The sequence below is a fragment of the Lissotriton vulgaris genome, chromosome 9 (assembly GCF_964263255.1).
Source record: "Lissotriton vulgaris chromosome 9, aLisVul1.2, whole genome shotgun sequence".
NCBI lineage: Eukaryota > Metazoa > Chordata > Amphibia > Caudata > Salamandridae > Lissotriton > Lissotriton vulgaris.
This window is the reverse complement of record NC_141697.1, coordinates 29,651,760-29,672,616: the sequence shown is the minus strand read 5'-3', so window position 1 is coordinate 29,672,616 and position 20,857 is coordinate 29,651,760. Positions and strand designations below refer to the sequence as shown.

Here is a 20,857-nt window from a genome sequence, read left to right as displayed (position 1 = left end):
AGAGCGCTTTACAATTTGAGGCATAGGTAACAAATCGGAACATTAGTCTAACATAGGGAATCTAATGGGCATTGAATCAACTAGTACAAACATAACAGCTCAATGTAACCTGAGTGCACGAGTAGGAATGGGCTATGAGATGGAGCACAGGGAGATAAGGGGAGTACATACAATAATCATATACAGGAATAATAACCAGTACCCAAAACAATAATCAAAACAAGAATCCCACATCACAGGCTTTGCAACCTCACAATCCAAAGTCGTGATATACAAAAGGAACTTTGATTATTTATCGTTTGTGCATCACTAAGTTAAGTGTCTTGATTTGTTTTGATTGTATTAAAATCTTTGTTTCCATCGCATTTTAGAATTACTAAAAAAGATGTTCTCCGTTTTTGCTTTCCTCACTTGTGAATGTAACAGTTCATCTGGAGGTATTTACATGTTGTTGTGTTACAAAAAAACACATCCTACAGCCTTTCCTTTCACACTTACTGTACCCCAGCAAGATTGTCACCAAATCCTCTTGACTTTTCCTTCTCTGCCTGAAAAGTGAGAGCGCTTTGTAAATACCAATCGCCATGATGAAACAAGCAGCAGTTTGTCAGAAGACATGGCCTGACATTTGAACTCTGTCTTTGAAATGCAGCAAATGTGACAAGATGAAGAGCGTAAAGGCATCTTTATCTATTGCTTGGACGTACGCACCCCCTCAAAAATCGACCCAGAGTTTGGGAGACACTGCCACAGAGGCTTTGTGTCAGTGTGAGACGCTCTGTGTAGAGGTATGGTTATACTGATGAGCGAGGCCATGTTAAAGTCAGGCTCATGCTGATGAGCGAGGCCATGTTGAAGTCAGGCCCGTGTTCACCCATGTGTTACCTCAAAAAGAGAGAGTTTTCCAGGTCTTTCCGCTAAACAAACCAGAATCCCAGCAGCAGAGACGCATAGCGTCTTACACGGAACATACCTCTGACCTAATTGGAAAAAAAGGCAGACATATACACATAATTTTATGGTGGAATACTGCACCAGCACTGGCCCAAAAAAAAGTTTCTGTGTGAAAACAGGCCTCCTAAGGGATGGGAGAGAGTATCCTATCATTCGCAAGCACCTGTGTCAGAACTGGAAAGGACAAGGTTCTGGAAATTGATTAAAGTACTGGCTACTAACTGGGAGGAGTGATGTTCTAAATCCCTTTATGGAATATAAGAAAAGGAATATATATTTTGCTCACTTAATGATGCGATGAAATGAGATATAGAGTGACATTAGAAAGAACACTACGATTACATACGATACCATCTATCAAATTCCAATCTAGGATTAATTGGGGTGATAAGATTGAGCATTTTATGATTATACTTTGTGGGTCCTAAAGAAGGTGTTTTAACTACATGACACAACGAAACGCGTCAACAAGAGGACAAAATTATTTTTGTTTTAATAAAATTGTTATGCTTTTATGCTTTTAACATTGTGTTATGTATCAGAAAAGACATGGCATTTTTGTGACTATTTCTTAGTCGCTGTCTAAGATTATTGTAAAAGATAGTATCTTTCCAAATGTTTGTTTCTATTTTTACATATATATGCTTTATGAAATACAAAACATGATAAAACACGATACAATATTGTCTGATGTTTTGATCAAACTGCAAATAATAATAAAAATGTCAAGGTATTAAATATCAGATTACGTGTTGCTATACATAGGGACATTTATTCTCTTTTTCTTTGGTTCATTGTAATGGATTCGTAATTTTTGTGTAGGAATAAGATTTAACATCAAAGGGGAAATATGTATTTTTTCTGATTACATTCACCCAGGTACTATAAAAGTGTTGAATTGCCCAGGTCTAAGGGCTGTGCCTCAATCATTCACACCTGTGTTTTTGTCTCACCCTTTCAGAACGGGCTGACACCTCCTCCCGCTCTGGGACTGCACAGGCTGGAGGCGCCATGATCCAGTTTTTCCTGATTGTGAACAGGCAAGGCCAGACTCGCCTCTCCAGGTACTACCAGCACATGGAGGTGCAGAGGCGGGCCCAGCTGGAGGCTGAGGTCATCAAGAGCTGCCTGTCGCGCTCCAAGGACCAGGTGCGACGACCCCCTTCTGACACTTAGTATTTGGGGGATCAGAAGGTTTAGGGCTGCGTGCATGGGTGGGCTTTTCATTTCAGGGGTGCTTTTTCTGTAGCACATTATCCCCTCTAAATGTGAGATTTATAAAAGAACAAATATATCAAGCTAAAACAAAAATTGACCAAAAAACACTACTCCCCGTAAATGGTGTACTGTGAGCCCCATAGACTCCTGGGACCCGGTGCGACTGCACCTGCTGCACTAATGAAAGCGGCTGTTCTGAGTAGCAGGCTGTGTCTTCTGCCTTTCTCACCCCTTCAACACCATGCCTGGCCTCATTCCAATCTTGGAACAGATTCCCTGTCCCTTATAGAATCAAACTAGTCTCCATGTATTGTCCACCACTCTGCAGCAAGGGTATCCTCACCCTAATCCCAGCAAGGGGAATCAGGCTCCACGCCTCTTTTATAAGACAGTCATAATTGTGATGCAGTGGGCCCCTCACACTCCCGGGCCCCCGTGCCACTGCACCTGCTTTACTGATGAGAGCGACTACCTTGCGAAGCGCGCCCTGGGCTCCGCCCCTTGTTGAAGGCGCGGCCGCCATCTTGTCTTATTCCACGTTCTGCAATCTGAGGGCTTTGCCAAGGCGTCTCCTCCGCCTCAGTTTTCTCGTATCTTGGGACAGTGGCATGGGGCCCCAAACACCCCTGGCACGGCAGTGGTTCATGGGGCCTTGCGGAAGGAAGGAAGGATAGTAAAACAGTAGTAATTGGGGTTGGGGGCCCCTCGCACCTCTGGCCCAGATGCTACTGCACCTGCGGCACAGGTGATACCTCCTCCTCCGTGCACTGCACAGGGGCTCACTCATAGGCCTGAGGCCCAAGGAACCCTGGCTTCCCCGGTGGGTAGAATAAAAATAAGGGGGGGGGGGCAATCCCACATCTCACCGCCTGTTGCTTGCGACCTGTTCCCGGCGCAGCCAGGGTGACCTGGGCCCCAATACTAACAAGGAAAAGGGATCCCACCCCCCTTTTTGCCAGGAACATAGTAACACCGCCATAATCGGGGTGCAGCGCTCCCTCGTAGCATTGGTCCTGTGCCCCTGCACCTGCGGCACTAATGGTAGCCGTCCTATGCAGAATTCAAGAGCCAACTCAAATCCTTGTGCCTTATCCGTTCCCTTGGTTGCGGGTAACTTGGATCAGCAAGCGTCCCCTGAATCCATGCGGTAACATTGAATCCTGTTACCAAGAAGTCCTGCTGTCCGAACTTTTCCGCATTCCAAATTGTCGCTCGCTGATCGCTTTTATTGGGTTTGTGTCATGTTGTTCTCTTTTTCATTCCCTCTATTGTAAAGCGCTCTGCTACCTTCGGGTCTTGTTAGCGCTATAGAAAACTTCTAAATAAATAAATATGTGTAAAATTGACAAAATAATAAACTAAAACTATCACAAAGGTGCTGCATTAAGCAACACATTTTTGCTTTTTTTGCTGCGTAATTTAGTCAAACCTGCAGCATGATTTGGACCTCTCATGCCGCATAATTCCATTGGCCCTGCTTATAATGTGTGTAATACAATTTTTAAATAATGACTTTCATATTGAGAATTGACACTGCTTCGGGTGGGACTTCACAGCATTAGAAATATATGTCTCTATTCCGCACTGCGCCAACCAGGGTTCAGTTGTCGGACTCTCTGGTCTCACAGACAGACCTCTGCAGCGACCACAACAACCAACTGAGGTTTCATAACATAAAAGAAAGCGTTCCCAACAATTAGTTTAATTTGCATTTATTTTTTCATTGTGGAAAAACAACTAAAGTACTTATAGAAAATGTTGTTCTTTGTAGTCACTTTGCCATGCCTTTGAGCTGTCAGTGGGTAGCTATGCTAGGCACACATTATCAAGAGCAGGGTTGGGGCAAGAAACCTCTCAGGCCGTCATCCATTGATGACGAGGCATGCAAGCGCTTTCCGCACTTAGATTCCTTGCTATACCACTCTGTGTATACTTGGTGTATTCGGCTGGACTCCATTTTTTCGGCTTCTCCCTGCACTGCAAGGTCCGTCTTGGAAGGTGCAAGGTCCGTCGTGGAAGATGCAAGGTCCATCTTGGAAGGTGCAAGGTCCGTCGTGGAAGGTGCAAGGTTCGTCGTGGAAGGTGCAAGGTCCGTCTTGGAAGGTGCAAGGGTCCATCTTGGAAGGTACAAGGGTCCGTCTTGGAAGGTGCAAGGGTCCGTCTTGGAAGGTGCAAGGTCCGCCTTGGAAGGTGCAAGGTCCGTCTTGGAAGGTGCACGGTGCCCTGTCTCTCCTGATTGCAATCCCAGAGGCCTTTAGTGTCTTCTGAAGACACAGAACAGTTCTGCTCGAGTGGCCAATCAGTGGCCGAAACACAACATTGTTTGAGCAGTAATGATTGGCCACCTTTGAACCAATCAGAGTTGTTCCCTGTGCTGCACTATCCTGAATCCTTTGGAATAGGTAAGGTAGGCCGCTCCTTCCTGGATTTCCTTGTGGTCCAAGAAGGTGCAGATTGTATGGGGTGAGGCGACTGGAATGCAGGACAACTTGCCTGTTATTTCGCTTGGGTGCCACCCCGCTGCTTCTCCCCTGTCACTCCCTGGGTCACAATCTGTACACTGTGGACACACAGCACCAGACCATTGAAGTGGCAAGGGAACAGATGTGCAGTGCACATAAGTGATGGGGCGGCACTCCCCGTTCCTACTAGCAGACGTGCCCGGTTTGTATGAGTCTGGAGCGCTGATGCACACCGCCCTGTCGGGCATTCACTTCTGTAGCACAACCAATTGCAGGGCCTGCAATGCCCTCACTGTGATTGACAGCTCAAGGTCCAGTCAGGTGCTGCACTATCTCCAGAACTAGGTGTACGTCAGGACATGCTCCTGGTATAATGCTGGCATATTTAAACAAACTGTGGACATCATAGGTTGATGGTTCCCACTGCCACCCTTTGTAATAAGAGGAGGTTGATATGCTTTATTTCGATACATAAAAATATCTTAAAAGCAGTACATATAATAGGAATTTAAAAAAGATATACAACAAATATACATAAGTATACATCCTTGAGCTAAAAAGACAATAAAACATTGGAATATATACAATTAAAAAGAAATTATTTTAGTATGTACAGTTAAAAAGGAATTAAATGGATACAGAAAGCCTATCAAATCGGATCAACCAAGACCATTTTAAAAATTTTGAGACGCCACATACTACAAGGGGGTGGTATCTGTAAGTAAGATGCGAAGGACCACTGAATACTGGCGGGTGTCGAATGATCTGCACACAGGTTTAAGCCCGCGCTTTCTTGGGTTACAGTAGTCTGGGCATTCAAAAAAGATATGGGCAACCGTCTCCACCCTCGTGGAACATAGGGCACAATAGGGAGAGTGCTGGGAGGAAGATTTCCATCTCGATGTCAAGTAGCCTACTGGTAGAGTACCTACCGTAAGCCTAAAGTACAGAGCCCTATCGAATGCGATGGAAATCAAGTCAAGATAGGGCTCGTAAGCCACCACGTCTTTAATTTGTAAGAAAGCTGCGGTGGAATTGCAGTGGCGTGGGTTGCTAATAAGTTTAGAGGAGACCCAGTCCCAGTACAATTTCTCTAAGATGGCTTTGGGGGGGGGCGGAGCGAGTAATCCATGCTTCGCCCAATCCCAACTCCCCCAAAAGGCTTTTGATATCCCTCAGCCACTTTATCTTATGCCAGCCCCCCCATAGCCATCACCTCGGACAGGCCCTCAGCATATGAGGAAAGTTCTGGGACCCTCCACAGACGAGCCCATAACAACAGGGGCCGTAATCGTGCCTAATCTTCAATCGGTCTACATCCCAAGTCTAGTAACACAGGGACTGTGGGGGTGCTCAAAGGGAGAGCCATTAGATCTTTCAAAAATTTGCTCTCCACTTTGGCTAGTATCTCCAGATTACAGGTACCCCACAGCTCTGCCCCATAAAGTGCAGCGGTGACCCCTCTAGCTTTATATATATCAATAACAGGGGCTATACATTGTTTAGGGGAAGAACAGTGTTCCCTAAGTAACACGCCACCCACTCTTTTATGGCTAAGTAACATTTTGTTAATGTGCGGGGTCCAGCTCATGGAATCGCTAAGCCGGATTCCCAGGTAGTCAAACTCTGCCACTTTCTCCAGTGGACAATTATTCAGCACCGGTGGACGCCCTAGTTTCCTGGGGGGATTCATGACCAGATATTTGGTTTTATCAATATTGATCACCAATCCCCTCAGGGAACAGAACTCCTGAAAGCGGTCGAGGAGCTTTTGCAGGCCTTGGGGGGTCTTAGAGATGAGTAGGGTGTCGTCCGCAAAGAGCAGAGTAGGGATTCGGTTGCCCGCCAGGGAGGGTGCATCGGCCGGTTCTTGTTGTAGATACTCCACCACCCCATTCACATACAAGGAGAATAGGGTGGGGGCTAGCACACATCCCTGGCAGACTCCCCTGCACACCGGGATCCTGTCTGTCTTTCCCCCCCTGTGCCCCACCGCACCTGTGCGTAATTCCCTGAGTGTAGTTTGGTTAGGAGCATCAGTAAGTAGGGGGGCAACCCCATGTTTTGCAGAACCCTCCACAATTCCTCCCTTGGTACCAGGTCAAAGGCAGTCTTCAGGTCTATAAAGACCAGATAAAGACTGCCCTTGCCCAGCACCACCACCTTCCAATGCAGGAGCATTAGTCTAAAGGCCTGCTCGATAGTTCCAGTTCCCGACCGGAAACCCGCCTGGAAATCTGACAAGATCTTATTATCATCTACCCAATGGAGAAGCCTCCCCAGTATCACCTTCCCTGCCACCTTCTGGGAGGAATCTAAGAGGCTTATGGGCATGTAGTTGGCAGGGCTGTCCCGACATCCCTTTTTGAAAATCGGGACAACCTCCGCCACTTTCCAGGAATCGGTTACAGGGCCTCCCCCCAGGATTGCGTTCAGTATGGAGGCGATCAACTTGCCCCATTCCTTAGGGAAAGCTCGTATCAGGTCGCCCGGGATCCCGTCTGGTCCTGCAGCTTTTAGTGGGACCAGGGTCTTTATTACAGTTTCGACCTCCCTAGCGGTAAAGGCATCGAGGGGGTCAACCATTGCTTCGACCACCGTAGATGGGATGTCGCTGCTGCCCCCGCCCGGTAAGGAGTACAAGGCCTCGAAGTGGTTGTACCAACTCAGGGCTGGAATGTTACATGTAACCGACGTGGCTACCGGCCTATCCCTATTCCTGACCATGCCCCAGAAGCCCCTAGCGTCCCTTCCTTTACTGGCTGCCAAAAGGTCCGCCCAGAACTTTTCCACCCACTCCTTCTTTGCTGCCTTCAGTGTTTGATTATAATTCCTTCTTGCAAGCCTGGTAGCTACTTGGGATTTAGATTTAACTGCATCCACCAAGGCTTTTTTCATAGACCTACATTTCTTAGTATACCAGCCCTGTTTGATAGGTGGTCGCTCCCTATTATTAGCTCCTCTGCGCCCGCCAGGAAGAGTAAATATATTTCTTAGTTCTCTAGTTAAGTTACAGAAAGTCAACGAGACCTCTTCAGCAACTTGGGAGGGCAGGTCTAGTTTGTTCGAAGCTGCAAGCAGAAGACACCCTACGGCTGCAACTTTCTCAGGGGAGAGGGTAAATTTAGCCCACTTCAACCACCGACCACAGTTAGAAATATCGCCTGCCTGGGGATTGGGGGCCATGTGGGGGAGGGGTTTCTTCCTTCCCTTAAGCCACAGGGGAGAAAGAACAAGCGAGAGGAGATTGTGATCACTCTCAATAGTCTGGATAATCTCCATATCCCTCAGGTCACCCCATAGGCGTACATCAAGCAGGATGTAATCTATTCTTGATGTGTGATTTGGCCTATTGTAGGTATGGGCCCCATTTGAATCTGATTTGGACCTCCCATTGACTGCCCTCAAGTCGAATTCCATATTGAGGGAATTGATCTGTAGAGCCACTTGAGTCCACCTCTTAATGGGGGGGAGGGTCAGAGCAGGAATCCCCCGCCTTGAGTCCTCCTCTTCTGTGCCTAATACATCATCAGAGTCGAGGGGCTCGAACGTGCAGTTAAGGTCACCCGCCACCACGATATGGGACCCAGGGGCGCGCCGCCTAAGAAGATCCTCTAGAAGAACAATGGTGGTCGATTGTGTACCACCCTTAGTTCCTCTAGCGTAGATGTTAAAGATGTCCAAAAGCGGGGCACCCCTAGAGTCCCTTAGGGTGATATTGAGAAGGTCGGGAGAGTTAGTAGGATGCACCTCCACCCTGCACTCTAGGGAGGTCTCAATTCAGATAAGGAGACCACCCGAAGGGCGTCCCTTCCCTGACACCGGGGGAACAGCTGGGACAAAGTGCGTTGAGTAACCCACCTTGTGGCAAGGCTCCCTGCACCAGGTTTCCTGGAAAATGCAGATGGAATAACCCTCCACGAGGGTATTCCAATCCGGTAGGCCCAACTTCCTGTCAATACCCGCGACGTTCCAGCTGCAAATCCTTAAAACTGGATCCGCCACAGCTCTCTCGCCGCGGGATACGGTGCCATCTCTACCCTCCAACTGATCCTGGCTTTCTATTTCACTGCCCCTGCTTGATCTCCCATGGGACGCGTTATCTCCAAGTGCAGCAATGGGAGGCATTGGGCTGTCGACCAGGATGTTACCCACTGCTGGTACTTTTGGGACTGCCCCAGCTTCACCCATACTCTGTACCCAAGTAGCCTCCCCATTGTGAATGTCGGTTCAATAACCAGGAGGGCTCCTTTCCCAACCAGGCCATGTAGCGCAGGGATGGAACTGAGGGCCCTCTTGATTACCAGAGTGAGATAGACCACTACTCCAACCCCCATCAGAATATGGACAGATGGGGATTGCAGCAGGCCTTGGATAGAAATAGGTCCGGTCCACTACGCCAATGCTGGGACTGCCATTTGTGTCCCTGTGGTTACAAATAGCTTGTGCTACTCTACTGTCTTGGAAGTTAACTATCACACAATCCCCTTCAAATTGCTTTTTGCCATACCCCACCCACCCTACTCTTATTACTCCCAGGATCAGCCCGTCAACACCCCTGGGAAGTGTCCTGTTGATTTTTAGCCAGTTTAGGGTTTTATTTTTAAGGGTTTGGTGGGATTCATATTGTCCATCCTTCAGAATTGGAACGTTTGTAAGGATGGCAACATAGGGATGACAATCAGGTGGCAGATTAACCGGGGGGCACTTTGGGGCGATGTTTAGCACAGAACCTTCCGGTTTGGTGGTCCCAAAAGTACTAGTGGAAGCAGGGACCCCAGATATACTACTGGAAGTAGGAACGGGACATACCCGACCAGGACCCTTACCAGAACCCTTCCCCTTCAATGTGCTCGTGTTTTTGAAGGAACCCTTCACTCCCGTCGGCTTGATCTTACTAGGCTTCGTTCCCTGAGCTACTGAAGGTGTGGGGATACTCGTGGGTGCATGGGCAGTCAGGGTAGTGCTCACTGGGCTCTCCACAACACAAGCTGCAGGAGCATTTTCAGACGTCTGAAGAATTACTTTGTTTGCTGTGATAGTTGTTGTGGCGGGAGTTGACTGCGGAGGGTCCGGGATCACCCAGTTGCCAGCTACCCCACCCTGACCATCCTCCCTCATCCTGGAATGCAACTTGATAAGGGATTTCAGCGAAAAAAAGCTATCTAGGGTTGTCTGTTCAAACCTGTCCAACCTTTCCCTTAGCCCCCTTATTCTATCAGCTATCGGAGACAGTAAGGTGTTCATCATTTTTTCAATTTTCACCAGTGTTATCTGGTCATGGCTAGCACCTAGTTGGCAATTAGGAGGGGGGGGGCTACACACACTTTTTTGGCTTTAGGACCGGGATGGTTGCCCCCTATTTCAGTGTCGTTATTGTCCTCAGCTACACCCTCCACCATAGCATTTCCTATACCCCTACCTCCAGGCTTCTTCGATCTCTTGTATAATTTGAAGAAACTACCTTTACGCGGACTAGCAATCCTTTTCCTTTTGGCGCGAGAGCGGTTCTTGGTTTCCATCACCGGTATGACTAGTGGAGAAGCAGAACCACTAGGTGACGATGCCGGACGTGGTGAGGGTGCTGGAGATTCCTGGGAACACAAGTCCAATCCACTACCAAGTACTGGAGCGGGGATGGGTTGCGCTACCAGGTTTTCCAGCCTATCAATACTGTCCCTCAAAGAGGCAATTCGTAACTGATCAGATGTAGGGGGGGTAGAGTAGAGGGGACCAGAGCTGCACATAGGTGACTTGGCCTGGGCTAATAACCCCAGAGAAGAGCGCTTTGGTGGAAGATGTTCTTGAGAAAGGCGGCGCTCTGTCATTACAATCTCTTTCTCGATAACTGCAGCTACCCGTGTGATAAACTGGTCCATAGTTCCTATAATAGTACTGGGCCCCACCTCTCCCCCTCCCATCAGGATTTTCCCGAGCGTGTGGACATTAGTAGTAGCAATGGGGGTATAGCAACACACTATACCTGACAAAGTCCAACCCTTACAGCTGGGAGAAGCAGATGACAGGGGAGTGTCCCAGCCCAGCCTTGGCCAGCCCCGGACTGCCACAGACTGCCTGCCCTTTGCTCGGGCTTTGCTCGGCGTCCCGCGAGACGTGGGACAAGCTGTTGAAATAGGGGGCGTTGCAGGCAGGGGGCGTGGCTATCAGGGGGCGCGTCCGCGATGTTCCTGGGTGTGCAGGGACTCCTGGGAAACAGAGTCCCTGCCACGCACCACCCCTGAGGCTGCTGCCGCGCTCCCACTCTCTCCTCAAGGTCCACAGGGACAGCCTGCCACCTCCGCCCTCGATCCTCTGTGCAAAGCGGCACCCGCGAGGCGGCACCCGCGAAGCGGGTGCAGCAAGCTGCAGCGTCCACAAAAGTCCACAGGAAAGGGCAAGATCTGCAACCCAGCTTTGTCGTGTAGCAAAAAGGTCAGCGTCCCACAGGCTCATAGAGAGAGCCTAACTTTTACCACCTGGACAGGCAGGGGGCGTGGCTATCAGGGGGCGCGTCCGCGATGTTCCTGGGTGTGCAGGGACTCCTGGGAAACAGAGTCCCTGCCGCGCACCACCCCTGAGGCTGCTGCCGCGCTCCCACTCTCTCCTCAAGGTCCACTGGGACAGCCTGCCACCTCCGCCCTCGATCCTCTGTGCGAAGCGGCACCCGCGAAGCGGGTGCGGCAAGCTGCAGCGTCCACAGAAGTCCACAGGAAAGGGCAAGATCTGCAACCCAGCTTTGTCGTGTAGCAAAAAGGTAAGCGTCCTGGTATAATGCTGGCATATTTAAACAAACTGTGGACATCATAGGTTGATGGTTCCCACTGCCACCCTTTGTAATGCTTTCCCTGGCATAATGGTGGTAATTATTGCCATAGAATGCCGATGCCCGCTCCTGCTGGCCCAGATATCATTAATGGTGGTTTGAGCCATACTGTGACTATCCATAATATGTCTGTGCCCACCCGTGCTACTGCTGGGCCAGGCAGGTATCATTACTGGCCCTTTGTGCCATATTGTAGTCATCTATAGTATGTTGGTGCCCGCCCTTGCTGCTGGCCCTGGTATCATTACTGGCCCTTTGTGCCATATTGTAGTCATCTATAGTATGTCGGTGCCCGCCCTTGCTGCTGGCCCTCGTATCATTATTGATTATTTGTGCCATGTTCTGCCATCCATGACAAGATTGATTTTTTTAAAGTGCAAAACTGTGCATTACACCACAGCATTATCACATAACTGTGCTAACAGCCTAGGTACTGAAGGAGTACTGATGACATGGCACAGTTCTAGAATGGTGGGCCAGGCATGCCGTACCTTGCCCAGAATATTTGCAGGTTCACCTGCCCCAAGCGAGTTTTGAGAAAAATAGTGATAAAGGGTACATTTGGCAAGCACATTTTCTCGTCTGCACCTGGACAGACCCTGCTCCTCACCCCGCGGTGAGGTGGCGTCCCTTGATGAAGGATGTGCAGCCCACCCCTGTCCTCTGCGGAGAGGTGGCGTCCCTTGATGAAGGATGTGCAGCCCACCCCTGTCCTCTGCGGAGAGGTGGCGTCCCTTGAAGAAGGGATGTGCAGCCCACCCCTGTCTGCTGCGGAGAGGTGGCGTCCCTTGATGAAGGGATATGCAGCCTACCCCTGTCTGCTGCGGAAAGGTGGCGTCCCTTGAAGAAGGGATGTGCAGCCCACCCCTGTCCTCTGCGGAGAGGTGGCGTCACTTGATGAAGGATGTGCAGCCCACCCCTGTCCTCTGCGGAGAGGTGGCGTCCCTTGATGAAGGGATGTACAGCCACCCCTGTCCACTGCGGAGAGGTGGCGTCCCTTGAAGAAAGGATGTGCAGCCCACCCCTGTCCACTGCGGAGAGGTGGCGTCACTAGATGAAGGGTGTGCAGCCCACCCCTGTCCTCTGCGGGGAGGTGGCGTCCCTTGATGAAGGGATGTGCAGCCCACCCCTGTCCTCTGCGGAGAGGTGGCGTCCCTTGATGAAGGGATGTGCAGCCCACCCCTGTCCTCTGCAGAGAGGTGGCGTCCCTTGAAGAAGGGATGTGCAGCCCACCCCTGTCCTCTGCGGAGAGGTGGCGTCCCTTGAAGAAGGGATGTGCAGCCCACCCCTGTCCACTACGGCGAGGTGGCGTCCCTTGATGAAGGGATGTGCAGCCCACCCCAGTCTGCTGCGGAGAGGTGGCGTCCCTTGATGAAGGGATGTGCAGCCCACCGCTGTCCTCTGCGGTGACGTCCCTTGATGAAGGGATGTGCAGCCGACCCCTGTCCACTGCGGAGAGGTGGCGTCCCTTGATGAAGGATGTGCAGCCCCCCCCTGTCCACTGCGGAGAGGTGGCGTCCCTTGATAAAGGAATGTGCAGCCCACCCCTGTCCTCTGCGGAGAGGTGGCGTCCCTTGATGAAGGGATGTGCAGCCCACCCCTGTCTGCTGCGGAGAGGTGGCGTCCCTTGAAGAAGGGATGTGCAGCCCACCCCTGTCCACTGCGGAGAGGTGGCGTCACTTGATGAAGGATGTGCAGCCCACCCCTGTCCTCTGCGTAGAGGTGGCGTCCCTTGAAGAACGGATGTGCAGCCCACCCCTGTCCACTGCGAGAGGTGGCGTCACTTGATGAAGGATGTGCAGCCCACCCCTGTCCTCTGCGGAGAGGTGGCGTCCCTTGATGAAGGGATGTGCAGCCCACCCCTGTCCTCTGCGGAGAGGTGGCGTCCCTTGATGAAGGGATGTGCAGCCCACCCCTGTCCTCTGCGGAGAGGTGGCGTCCCTTGATGAAGGGATGTGCAGCCCACCCCTGTCCTCTGCGGAGAGGTGGCGTCCCTTGAAGAAGGGATGTGCAGCCCCCCCCTGTCTGCTGCGGAGAGGTGGCGTCCCTTGAAGAAGGGATGTGCAGCCCACCCCTGTCCTCTGCGGAGAGGTGGTGTCCCTTGAAGAAGGGATGTGCAGCCCACCCCTGTCCTCTGCGGAGAGGTGGCGTCCCTTGATGAAGGGATGTGCAGCCCACCCCTGTCCTCTGCGGAGAGGTGGCGTCCCTTGATGAAGGGATGTGCAGCCCACCCCTGTCCTCTGCGGAGAGGTGGCGTCCCTTGAAGAAGGGATGTGCAGCCCCCCCCTGTCTGCTGCGGAGAGGTGGCGTCCCTTGAAGAAGGGATGTGCAGCCCACCCCTGTCTGCTGCAGAGAGGTGGCGTCCCTTGAAGAAGGGATGTGCAGCCCACCCCTGTCCACTGCGGAGAGGTGGCGTCCCTTGATGAAGGGATGTGCAGCCCACCCCTGTCCTCTGCGGAGAGGTGGCGTCCCTTGATGAAGGGATGTGCAGCCCACCCCTGTCCACTGCGGAGAGGTGGCGTCCCTTGATGAAGGGATGTGCAGCCCACCCCTGTCTACTGCGGAGAGGTGGCGTCCCTTGAAGAAGGGATGTGCAGCCCACCCCTGTCTGCTGCGGAGAGGTGGCGTCCCTTGATGAAGGATGTGCAGCCCACCCCTGTTTAGTGCGGAGAGGTGGCGTCCCTTGAAGAAGGGATGTGCAGCCCACCCCTGTCTACTGCGGAGAGGTGGCGTCCCTTGAAGAAGGGATGTGCAGCCCACCCCTGTCCTCTGCGGAGAGGTGGTGTCCCTTGAAGAAGGGATGTGCAGCCCACCCCTGTCCGCTGCGGAGAGGTGGTGTCCCTTGAAGAAGGAATGTGCAGCCCACCCTTGTCTGCTGCGGAGAGGTGGCGTCCCTTGATGAAGGGATGTGCAGCCCACCCCTGTCTGCTGCGGAGAGGTGGCGTCCCTTGAAGAAGGGATGTGCAGCCCACCCCTGTCCACTGCGGAGAGGTGGTGTCCCTTGAAGAAGGGATGTGCAGCCCACCCCTGTCCGCTGTTAGGGCCTCAGCGGGTCTTCGAGGTGATGGTTAATTCCATGGACCCCCCTGACTTGCTTCTCCTCAATCTCCTGTCTCCAGTTTGCAGCGTGAATCCCATTGTGAGCAGAAGATCCTAGACTTGCCACTCTTTGGGGGGTGAACAAGAGAATTAATCAATCTCTATTGTTGGCAACATGAACCAAAATAATGTGTATATTTATTTCATACAAATATTTTTTTTTTTTAAAGCAACCAAAAAGAGATCTGGCCGGGGTATGGAAAGCGGATGTCCCTCCATCCCTCGGGGTGTGGAAAAATGGGATGGACCACTGTATGGGGCTAGAGGTGGCAATGTATCAGATGACTGGGTACCCTCAAAAGCCCCCCAAAATCTGGCAGAGGTGGGCCGACTATAGGGGAATGGTGTTATCTCCGGTTCACTCTACTTGCTCCCTTCTAGAGGAGGACAGTCGGAGATATGGAGCCGAAAGGCAAGGGAAGGATGTATGTGTCTAAAGCTTAATTTGTTGAAGGCTTTCGTGGTGTCTTATGGTACTTGGAGGGGGGGGGGATGCTGGGATCGACTGGGCAAGTTTCTTTGTCTCCATTCTTGGGGGTACGCATTGCAATCTCCTGTATACGTTCCTTGGCCACAACAGCTGTGAATCTTTGTTAAAACCCAATAAAAGTTAGCATGAAAAAAAAACTACAGCTAAAGATATCAAATGTTTAAAACGACTATTCGAATATCTTTTTCATTGATAAAACAAACCTGCCATCTGCACGTCTAGGCATAATTACAAGCATACTCATGTACACCACCTGCAGCATCTAAGTCTGGCTTGTGCAGTGCACAATGAGCCAACAAGGCAGTGCTGAATGTGGAATCGATGTGTGGCTGCTGTTGGGTTTCTTTATGCCCATCCTTGGCCATCCAGAGACTCATCTTATGAGGACAGAGGCTGAACCTCCTGGGCGGGCGGAGCCTGTTGAATGCAAGGGAGGTCCTCGCTGAGTGGTTCCTTCAAGCAACGGGTTCATGGACTCTACTGGCAGACCCATAGCTGCAACCAAGGCCTTTGTACAAGTATCAGCAAATAAAAAACAGAAGAGTCCAAGGAGGGCAGCCAGAGCAGTTACCCCAAGCAGCTAAGAGGAAAGCTCCCCAAAAATAAAGCCATGCCTGCCCCAAGCAGGTAACAGGAAACCTCCCCAAAAATAAGCAAAGCCTGCCCCAAGCAGGTAACAGGAAACCTCCCCAAAAATAAGCAAAGCCTGCCCCAAGCAGGTAACAGGAAACCTCCCCAAAAATAAGCCATGCCTGCCCCAATCAGCTAAGGGGAAGCTCCCCAAAAATGAAGCCATGCCTGCCCAACTCCAACTCCACTGCCAAGGATCCTCCTGAAGAAACATCTGCACTGTGCAGCCAGGCAGAGTGTGACAAAAGATAGACAGAACCGACGCGTTGTACATAAAGATTACATGCTCTGCCGCCACATTTCTCCTCCCAGCATTCCACTGAAGAGGACCAAGCCCTTCTATTCAACCATCTGCGTCCAGTGGTCAGTACCGTGATGTAGGAAAGAAGAGGTTGAGAGATTGAAAAAGTCCAAGGCACAAACGTGTCATGTTCATTATGGAAACATAATTCATAACAAGGGTTCTGACCAATCTTAGACCTCTGATACAAGGATAAGGAAGTAATTCAAGATGTTGATGCTAGAACCTGAGACCTTTTCGGGTGAGTAGTGCGCTTTACCAACCCCCTGAATGATTGACCCAACTACAGCACAGAGGCTGTGAAAAAATGCACATTTCCCAGATTCCAAGTCAATCGGCTGCACCATCACTGAGTTCACTCAAGATGCCTTGCAGTGCCCACTGTCCAGACAGGAATTGCTAAGTGCGGCAGATACTTTGAAAACCGCCAAATCCACCAGAGAGGATGGGCTCCCGGCAGAATTTTATAAGCTCTTTTCTGGGAGCCTGGTTAATAGACTATTGCTGAAGCACTAGAGAGAGGGTTACTCCCTGACTGCACACGAGAGGCTCTTATCGTATTAATACCAAAACCGGGGAAGGGCCCCCTTGAGGCGGGCTGTTATCGGCCACTCTCCAAGTTGAATGTCGATCAGAAAATCCTTAGTCCTGTATTGGCAGCTAGACTGCTCCTCCATTCCCCTGCCAAAACCACACAGACCAGTCAGGATTTGCTCCACACTGGAATACGCTGCGTACCCTGTGCTTGGTCTGCATGCACGCGTGCTGGGTGACAACCAAGGCGCTCTGGCCTTCTTAGGCATAAAGCAAGCCTTTGACTCAGGGTGATGGGACTATCACTGGCAGGTCTTGGATAGGGTGGGGCCGGGTCAGAATGATATCCGCTGGGTTAAGCTGCTCTATAACAGTCCGAAGGGTAGAGTGCGACTGGACGATACGTTTCTGTTGAAATCCTATTACAGAGTGGCACACGACAGGGGTACTCTTCGTCCCCCTTAATCTTTGCTCTCGCGATGGAGCCTCTGGCGTGTCGTCTCCGGCAGACCTTCATAGGTCAGGCATGCGGGTTGGCCGCACGGACCATAGAGTATCATTGTACGTGGTTGACGCCATGATCTACTTTCACCAGCCCAATATATCAGCCCAATCCTGCTTAATGTGATGCGCAAATTCTAGAACTGCTTAAACTGCGACTTCACGAATACCTCAAAGACCAGTGGTCTCAGAAGCGAAGGCATTAGGAGGACGAACTCCACAGTGCGTGTTGTGATTTCAACAGGCTAAGAGCTTCTTGGCACTGTGTCCGAGGCATCAACTGAAGCAGCAGTTCATGGCAGAGGCGTCCACGCTGATTGGTTGAGGAAAGGCATCCAGCAAGGAACAATGTTATCATATAACTATGCCGGAGTGGAGTCATTCAGCTTGTTTACATGTCTTTTCTCTCACCAATCACAACAAAGTTCATGTTGATTCACATGGACATTACCACCGTGCAACATATGAGCAAATAGGAAGAGATGAAATGCCAGACTCTATCAAGGGGGGACTCCGTGAGGGTTTCTCCCAGCGAGGACTTGCAGTTCATCTTTAAGGTCAACAAACATCAAAGCTGGTGAACCAAGCATGGATATACAGGAAAAGCATATTTGGGCTTTCCACAGGTTCCTTCCACTGTGTGTCTTCACCACTGCGGGAAATACACAATTCAGAGCCTCGTGTCTTGTTTCCCAAAAGTCGACTCCGGGGGAGACACCCATCTGATTGGCTCCTTATGCTTTTCCATCCACTTCTCTCTTGCCAAAGATTCTGTTCAACCACCACCGAACGAGCATGTTTATCATCGCTGCAAGTTGGCCACGCAAGTGGTAAACACCACATCTTAACTCCAGCTTATCGCGAAACATCCTACATCACAGCCCTCGATCTCTCCAATTGACCATTTGCCTCCTGAATACCTACAGTGTGACCATCACAATAGAGACTGAATGTCTAATGACCAGAGCCTCACGTGCCTTCTTGTGGGAGAGAATCTTTCTCTATCTGGTGTCTGGAGGAACAAATCTACCTAAGGGCAGAGGGTGAGGAGACGCAGTACTACACGCGGTCTTCATTGGCTAACTCTGACCGACAAGTGTACCCCTAAAGCTGAGTATTGTAGGGGTGGTTGTTGTACACAGGCAATGCTTACTGCATACAGGAAGTGTCATTCCTAAGCATTTTTAGAAGGACTTGCAAGAAAGCCTTACCTACAGTTAGAATACTTTGCTGCCCTCCTATTTGAATGTTGTTCTTTGCACCCTACTTTAGACTCTATTAATAGTTCCGACCTTCGCTGTTTTTCATGGAAGTGGTTTTCCTGGTGGCATTACTTTGGCCACGCTTTCTTGAGCCTTAACCTATATTTTATAAATGCAACACAGGTCCCATGCATACAGAAATCATATGTAAGGAATAAAATATAGACAGAATCAATCTATATTGCGAGTGACATGTCCAGCCGGACAGTGGTCTCCAAAGTTTACTCAATATAAAGTTCAATACAACACAAAGAGTACCTTCCACAGTTCAGCCTGTGCCCAGCACTAGCAGGGCGGGTACAAAGGTGGATATAGAGAGCGAAGGAGGGCTTCTTAAGGCAAAGCACGTTATCTGTCATAAATACAGTTGTACAGAATTTTTAACAAAGCACCATTACAACACATAGTAATCACGTTTATAGTATTAGGTGCTCAGTAAGTCGACGGCGTTTCGGAACCCCTGGTAAATCACGGGGACCATCATCAGGACATTTCAATGAAAGCCTTAACAGAAATTTAGCCTCTAAATGCCTAAAAAAGGAAGGGGGAAAAAGGGAGGAATTACATACAATAGGGACAAGGTTTTAAAAGGGGTTTCAGAAACCCAGTGACTTGTAGTGAAAAGTGCAGTGCTACATTCACAGGCGGATCGACTTAAAAGACCTATGTGGTTGCGAGGTGGCGCAGATGGGCATGCTAGTGTATTTGGCCAGGAAATGAAGCAATCCAATGACAGCGTTGACATTTTAAGCTGCTAATAACGATGGAGTGGTTATAACAGTGAAAGAACAGGAGCACATAATCGTGTGGACCCGGGTGTCTGGCTCTTGTGTCACCGTCAGATTAGGGTGTTTGGCTGTTGGTAGAGCCCGCGCATATACCTGTAATTTATTTGCTCTGCGCGCCAATGCATGCCATGCTCTCGAAGTGTTTTTAGCTGTATCGTGTCGTTTGGTGCAGAGCATATGGGTTCAGCTAGCAACGCCATCAGCGGCCTCAGGGAGACGCTGTCATGTTCTACCGCCACGTGTGGTATGTATGCGTGGGGCCGTGTCCAGTAATGAGCATGTTGGGCTTGTGCGCAAATATAATAGAGCTGCAGGTCAGGTGCCTCAAAACCACCCAGATAATATGGCTGGGTGAGGACTTTCCAACTCACTCTGGCTTGTTTTCCAGCCCATGTTAGTCTCTGAACCACAGAGCGCAATTTATCAAAAAAGGCGTTCGTCAGCCAAATGGGGACATTCCAGAACAAATACAGGAACCTAGGTAGTATAATCATCTTCTGGAAAGCAATTCTGTCTGCCATTGAGAGGGGCATTTTTATCCACCTTTCCACTTGCTCTTCTAATCTAGTCCGTGCCTTTCCATAGTTTTCCCTAATGACTATCTCTGGGTCTCTGTGGATCCATATCCCCAAATACTTGACTGGGTCAGTGCACCATTTTAAGGGGTAGTCTAACTCTGGTTCCTCAGTAATGATGGTGAGTGGGATCACCACCGATTTGTCCCAGTTTATACTGAGGCCGGAATATTGTTCGTACTCTCTTATGAGCGGGTTCAGGTATCCTGTCCGGGTGCGTGGTATAGAGGACCATGTCATCTGCGTACCATGAAATGCCGATTGGCCGGAGGGTGAATTGCAAATCAGTGTCAGAATGCTTTTGTCGAATTTTGCAGGCTAGTGGTTCAAGTATCAGGGCAAAAAGCATGGGTGACAGCGGGCACCCCTGCCTCGTGCCTCTAGTAATTAATATAGGATCGGAAGTTAAGCCATTAATACGTATCCGTGCCTTTGGTGTCGTGTATAGTAGGGAAATCCACTGCAGAAAAGGTTCAGGAAACCCCATTTTGTGCAAGGTTATAAACCTAAAACTCCACTCCACGGAATCAAATGCCTTAGCTTCGTCTAGCAGGGCCGCAGCTGCTGGCACTTCCGTGTCCAGCTGATTGTAGAGGGAAAAATTGTACGTAGATTTTGAGCAGTGGACCGCGTTGGCATGAAGCCTGCTTGGTCTGGCAGTATTAGGTTACAGAGGAGTGGGTGGATCCTGTTCGCTATTTTTTTTGCCAGAATCTTCGCTTCCATGTTAATTAAGGGTAAGGGCCTATAGGATTCACATTTCTGGGGGTCCTTGCCGGCTTCGGGAGTGCTACCAATAATGCTTCTGTGAGAGTGGCTGGCAGTGTGCCTTCTGTAGGAGAGTAGGGTCTGCAATCCTATGATCACCCAGATTTTTTGCTTTTGTTTCACTGGTTTACGACTTTCTCTGGCTGTGGGCCTGCCAATCAGACCCACAGCCTGGCTGTTCTCTCTCTAAATTACAACATGTACCCTAGGTGCATTTACCAATTGGTACTGGGCCACCTTATCAGACCCTGTAACTCAGGGCATAGGTGTACCCAGGGCCTACCAGGGGCCGAAGCATGTATTATGCCACCCCTGGCTGGCCTCCTAAATTTGACACAACTGGCTGCATGACAGCTGGGGCAAAGTCGTGTAATCACCCTTTGCTGTAGATATAGTATACCTATATCTAACCCTAAAAATGGACACACAGATTCCTATCAGTCACTCCTATG

The 20,857-nt window shown here is 50.2% G+C and overlaps 1 protein-coding gene across 2 annotated transcripts in view; it reads left to right on the top strand.

Annotated features, from left to right (window-relative positions):
* Nucleotides 1-20,857, top strand: part of AP4S1 (adaptor related protein complex 4 subunit sigma 1) — a 154,731-nt gene that overhangs the window by 118,006 nt on the left and 15,868 nt on the right. For both annotated transcript variants that reach the window (XM_086936982.1, XM_086936981.1), the window contains exon 2: nucleotides 1,916-2,103. In XM_086936982.1, the coding sequence (XP_086793108.1) occupies nucleotides 1,966-2,103 (138 nt within the window). In that variant the 5' untranslated portion in view covers nucleotides 1,916-1,965. The remainder of the gene's footprint in view (nucleotides 1-1,915; nucleotides 2,104-20,857) is intronic.